This window comes from Piliocolobus tephrosceles, chromosome 2 (genome assembly GCF_002776525.5).
Source record: "Piliocolobus tephrosceles isolate RC106 chromosome 2, ASM277652v3, whole genome shotgun sequence".
Classification (NCBI taxonomy): domain Eukaryota; kingdom Metazoa; phylum Chordata; class Mammalia; order Primates; family Cercopithecidae; genus Piliocolobus; species Piliocolobus tephrosceles.
Window position 1 is genome coordinate 21,505,833 of NC_045435.1, and position 6,000 is coordinate 21,511,832.

Below are 6,000 nucleotides of genomic sequence, written 5' to 3' on the forward strand. Positions count from 1 at the left end.
TTTTCAAGTTTCCCAGGAGATTCTAATGTACAGCCAGGTTTGAAAACCACCTAGAAAAGGTGAAAGGAACATGAACTTGGTCATTAGATGCTCAGGCTTCAAATTTTAGTCCAAATGAGAGATTACATTGGCTTGGACAATAGTAATAGCAGTGGGGGCAAGTGGTCAGTTTCTGAATATATATTGAAGGAGGAGACAATAGGATTGTTCTAGTAAATTCGTTATGTGGGGCAGCAGAAAAAGGAGTGAAGGACATTCCAAATTTGGGGTCCTGAGTCCTTGGAAGGGTGGAATTGCCATTTACAAAGAAGGAAAAGATTTGCAGAGAAACTGGCTTGAGGGAGAAAGATCAGGATTTGATGTTGGCCAGATACAATTGAGATCCCAGGTATGTGAGCAAGTGAAAGCTACTGGCAGGATGATACAGCCGTTTCGTGGGGAGCTCTTGGGGTTTCAAAATAAATGTGGATGCCACATTCAAAGACAATAAATAAGATCAGGTGGACAGTGTTGATGAAGAACGGATCCTAGACCTGAGCCCTGAGGCACTCCAGTGGTTGAGGAAGGGAGGAAAACAAAGAATTATGTTGTCCCAGAAGGAAAGCAAAGCTAATCACGCCCAACGCTGACGACAGGTACAGTATCGGCCACTGAAGGCCATGGAAGTCACTGGCAAACATAATTTTATCATAGGGAAAGGGACAAAAGCCCAAGTTGGACTGAGTTTATACGTTTTAAGGAAGGTTGATAAAGTATCCCCAATTTTGTTTTAAATTCAGCATTGTCTAAGTAGGTCAGAAATGGTTTGACACTGATATTCCAAAGATAAACAAGATCTGGCTGGGTTGGTGGCTCATGCTTATAATCCCAGCACTTTGGGAGGCTGAGGTAAGCTCCCTGAGGCCAGGAGTTCGTGACCAGCATGGCCAACATAGCAAAATCTCAGCTCTACTAAAAATACAGAAATTAGCTGGGCATGGTAGCATGTGCCTGTAATCCCAGCTACTCGAGGTCTGAGGCATGAGAATCACTTGAACTCAGGAGGCAGAGGTTGTAGTGAGATTGTGCCACTGCAATACAGCCTGGGTGACAGAATGAGACAGAAAAGGAAGGAAGGAGGGAAGGGGAGGGGAGGGGAAAAAAAAAGACGAAAAAGAAAGAAGGAAGGAAGGAAGGAAAGAAAGAAAGAGAAAGAAAGAAAAAGAAAGAAAGAAAGAAAGAAGATCGCGTGCAGCTTGCCAGCAGTGTGTTCTGAGAAGTCTGTGAGGGTTGGGCTTGTGAGAGGATCAACATGCCTTTGGCTAGAGATTTACTACATCCGTCCTTGGAAGAGGAAAAGAAAAAATATAAAAAGAAACGCCTGGTACAAAGTCCAAATTCTTACTTTATGGATGTAAAATGCCCAGGTTGCTACAAGATCACCACGGCTTTCAGCCATGCTCAGACAGTGGTTCTTTGTGTAGGTTGTTCAACAGTGTTGTGCCAGCCCACAGGAGGAAAGGCCAGACTTACAGAAGGGTGTTCATTTAGAAGAAAGCAACACTAATGATTCAAACAGCTTCCTGAATTTTGTGTTATCTCACAGAAAGCCTTATCATAAATTCCATAATTCTAATTAATCTACCAAGATAATGTAATTACATTTGGTTTTGTAAGGTATACAACAGGAATCTCCTATTTTGGTGTCCGTTTTTCAATAAAGTTTTGATTATGGATGAAAGAAAGAAAGGAAGGAAGGAAGGAAGGAAGGAAGGGAAAAAAAGAAAGAAAGAAAAGAAAAGAAAGAAAGAAAGAAAGAAAGAAAGAAAGAAAGAAAGAAAGAAAGAAAGAAAGAAAGAAAGAAAGAAAGAAAGAAAGAGGAGGGAGGGAGGGAGGAGGAAAATACAAGATCTCTCAAGGAGTTCATAATCTAAAAGAAAACATTTATAAGCAGTGTTAAAACTATTCACTAAATACAAAAATAGAAGGACAGATAGTGTTATGGGAGCAATGAAAAGAGAACAACCAGCTGTTTGTTTTCTATTTTCAATTTTCAGGTAAGGATTTTTTTTTAAATATGCCACTTCTGTAAGTCACGTAAGGACAGCATAACCTACCAAGGAGAAGCCCTCGGTGTGGCACATGTTGTCTGAATTCCAGAAAGGCATTTGATTCTAACACAAACATAACATCCTCTTTTTATCAGCAAATTAAGATTATACAGCTCAGACAATGTTTGTATATTGCATCTCACCAGTGGTGAGCTCAAAATAAAACAATTGTCTTGGTTATATCTATTGCCAAACCCGAACTTACTGACAGAAAACAGACCTGACTCTGGGCAGACTTTCCTTAGCCAACTCCTTCCGTATCTTGATTGTTTGTTTTTCTCTCAGCAAACAAAGCTCTCCCTTTCAGCCCTTAAAAGGTTCTAAACTTAAGTGGAATCAGTGGCTGGGATTTTCCTTCAAGTGAGTATTGCCTTCAGCAAGGGCGTCCCGCAAAATGGATCAGATCCTCCCACTGCAGGAATTCCTGCCTCTTCAACGCTCTTGCTCTCTTTCCTCATAGGGGGCCAGGGGAAGGTTAATTGGTAATTTCTCTTTGAATATGAAGCCTATGTAGCTAATTACTTGGGTTTTTGATGTTATTTTTAGAAGACTGGTTTAGAGATTTGTTTTAGAGGTTCTTTTCCTTCCCTTCACATTCAGATGTATTTTTAAACTTAAAGGCAAATACAATAAGTCTAATTCGATTCCAAATAATTTAATTAAGTGGATGAGCCCATTGTAATTCTGTAGAAATTAGATCCTCATTTTATAGAGGGAAATGAAATAACTCCCTTTATAAATGTTACGTGAGGTTTGAGGTTGAGAAACAGGAAACTAGTGGTAAAATATCAGATGTGAAAATTCAAACCTTGTATCCAACAGAAGTTGAAGTGAATTCAACTAAATGTCACTTTCTCAGTAACCTTCCCTGCTCACACGTTCTACGTTATGTCACCTCCTGTTATTCTATAGCAAGCACCCCTTCTCTTTCCCACAGAACTCTTATTATAGCAGAAAGTTATTTTTGGCTCACTAAATAATTTATTATTTATCTCCTCCATTAGAATGTAGGCACCATGAAAGCAGGAATTGTTTTTCTTATTTTCTTTGTAATGCAAACATTTTCCCCAGTACTTGAAAAACATTAAGGATTTTAATAAATATTTGTTGAATAAATGAAATAAGAAGTGACTCAACCAACCAAGTACATAACACTCAGGTTGAAATTATCCAACTACCTAAAATAGTGGCTATTAATTTTTTGGACCATAACACACAGTAAGGTGTGTTGTGTTTTTTTATGTGTTTTTTATTGTTGTTGTTTTCTTTTTAAGATGGAGTCTCAGTCTTTTGTCAGGCTGGAGTGCAGTGGCACCATCTCAGCTCACTGCAACCTCCGCCTCCCGAGTTCAAGCGATTCTCCTGCCTCAGCCTCCCAAGTAGCTGAGACTACAGGTGCACACCACCACGCCCAGCTAATTTTTATATTTTTAAAAGAGACGGGGTTTTACCATGTTGACCAGGATGGTCTCGATCTCTTGACCTCGTGATCTGCCCTCCTTGGCCTCCCAAAGTGTTGGGATTATAGGCATGACCCACCACAGCTGGCCAGATATATCTTTTTTACTGGCATAATTTATTACTTTGTTCAATTATTTTTATAAGCTGTATTTAACTGGAATTTTTGTTTTTGTTTTTATTTAGCTGATTGTCCGTTTTCCTTTCAATAGAAGGGAGAAAAGGAAAATAGCGCAGAGTGTTCTGAGCTATGTGAATTATTCAAAATGTGTTAGGTCCAGAGAGACAGGAGTAGGGACTTCAGACACATTCTCCCCATATCCTAAGGTAATTGTTTAAAGGAATTTTGTTCCTGAGCAGCTGCCTCACCCATTATCTTCATGTTCCTGAAATCTGTGATACAAAGAACAACGTATAACCAATAATAGCTTATGTTATTTTAATATAAATTTTTGGTAAACCACTTTGGAACTGTCTCCTCTTTTCCTTTAGAAACCTTCTTACAGCTGTGGTTAATCAGGGTATATATTCAGGGCACCCTGAACCGATGGTCCCAGGCTACCGTCCTCAAACATGGCCCAAATAAACTCTTGACTTATATTAATTTTGCCCCGGTTCTTTTCTTTAGGTTGACAGAAGAATTACCTTAAACATTTTTTATAAAGATTTAAACAATTTATTTTACTTTTTAAATCTTATTTTATGTTCATCATTTATCATACATTGTTACCTATTTCTTAGTGTGTTTGGTTTAATCAAACTGCTATGTATTCCTCTTTTTCCTCTTAGAAATGTAGACATCCTAGTATACTTTTTTTCCTCCTTTAATGGCTACCTTCATTCTTCACTAATATTAAAACCAGTAAAACTTTTTCTTACACCAAGATGCACTGTTTTCTCTACCAAGACAGCCTAGTTCCACGGTACTCTCACAGAGAGCTTCAAAATACCATACTTCTCCCATTTTCTCCCTAACTCCCAAAGGATACACTTGGAATAATCCCCAGCCTTCCACTACCCTACTCACAACTCTTAGCTTTCGTTCAGATATTCTAGAACTAGAAGTACCAAGCTACTGTGAGAATTCCCTTTGTTCTGTTTCTTCTGTCTTAAGTATGCTTAGTTGGAAGTTCATCCCACACACTCTGATGCTCTCTGGCTGGACACATCTACTCACATCAGAAAACCTAATAAAAACGCTCGGATCAGCATCCCACCCCAGTTTTTGGGTTGTTGAGAACCTAAAAAGATGTCCCTTCACCTCAGTCCCATCACTGAAATAACAGGCTGATTTCGGAAGGTAAGTCTTCACACTGACATTCCCTGAGAACAGGCTGATTTCGGAAGGTAAGTCTTTACACTGACATTCCCTGAGAACAGGCTGATTTCGGAACGTCTGTCTTTACACTGACATTCCCTGCACAGAATGACAGGGAAACTCGCTCACATCCTCTAACCCCGCACAGTACCTGACTTGGACTTTAGAATCAGTACCTCACACCAGCTTTCCCATTTGTCCTTCCCCATCCTAGAGCCTTTCTACTGTATAGCACAGCTTTCAGCCCTCTCTTTTATGTTGACCCTGCTCTGTACTCTGTGATCTACCATTAACTCTCCTCAAGTAAAGGGATCATGAAGTATAAAGTTTTAAGGAATCTTAAAAAAACAAAAATGTCTAGCCTGATAAATGGAGTCATCTAGTTTGAATAAAATTAGAAAAGTTAGTAAATCTACAGACCAGAATGAAGTTAACCTCTAAATTCTGCCTGTTTTCAGTGGTTAAGATGATACTGCAATGTCTTAATTGATTTTAAGAATTATTCAGTAAGATAACAATTATCTTCACTATTTGAAAATAATCCAGTAGCCTTCTTATTTTTAAACAAAACCGTGTCAAATTAATGGGCCTTATATGCATATTTACCACTAGATTTTTCAGCCATTTCTGCCCCTTAAAAAAAAAAATCAAGATAGACCTTAAGGAAATATAGATTGTTGGGATCTTAGACAATGGTTCTCAACTTTAGTTGCATGGTAAAATCACCCCAGACTAATTAAATAATAATCTCTGGGAGTGTAACTGCATGTGAGTAGTTTTGAAAGCTCCCCAGATGATGTGCAGCCAAGTTTGAGAATGTCTACTACATGCCATGAAATTAAAGAGACTAAAAATAAATAAGTAAATGAAGCCTGCACCAGCCTCGAGGAGGAAGGAAGAAGGGTAGTTGGAAAACAAAACAAAACACAAATCACCTTGAGGTAGAAAGCAACTGATCATGCAAAGCCTCCTCGTCTAACCTCTAGGAAATTTTATTAAAATTCATAGGCAAAAAAACACAAAAAACAAACAAACAAAAACTATATGAAGAACCCTTTGGTGGTCGTTGCCTGATAACATTTAGCATTTACGCTGAAGGGGTAAAAGACTGTAATCCTTTGAAAAGTGTCTTCT

At 38.6% G+C, this 6,000-nt stretch overlaps 1 protein-coding gene across 1 annotated transcript; it reads left to right on the top strand.

Annotated features, from left to right (window-relative positions):
- Nucleotides 1–1,227: 1,227 nt before the first annotated feature.
- LOC113225286 (40S ribosomal protein S27-like) lies at nucleotides 1,228–1,715 on the top strand. Its single transcript, XM_026457015.1, has one exon. The coding sequence runs from the start codon at nucleotides 1,292–1,294 to the stop codon at nucleotides 1,544–1,546; it is 255 nt and encodes an 84-aa protein (XP_026312800.1). The 5' UTR covers nucleotides 1,228–1,291; the 3' UTR covers nucleotides 1,547–1,715.
- The last annotated feature ends 4,285 nt before the right edge of the window (nucleotides 1,716–6,000 follow it).

Excerpts from the sequence above, each read along its gene's own strand:
- LOC113225286 (XM_026457015.1), top strand. The coding sequence starts at position 1,292 with ATGCCTTTGGCTAGAGATTTACTACATCCGTCCTTGGAAGAGGAAAAG.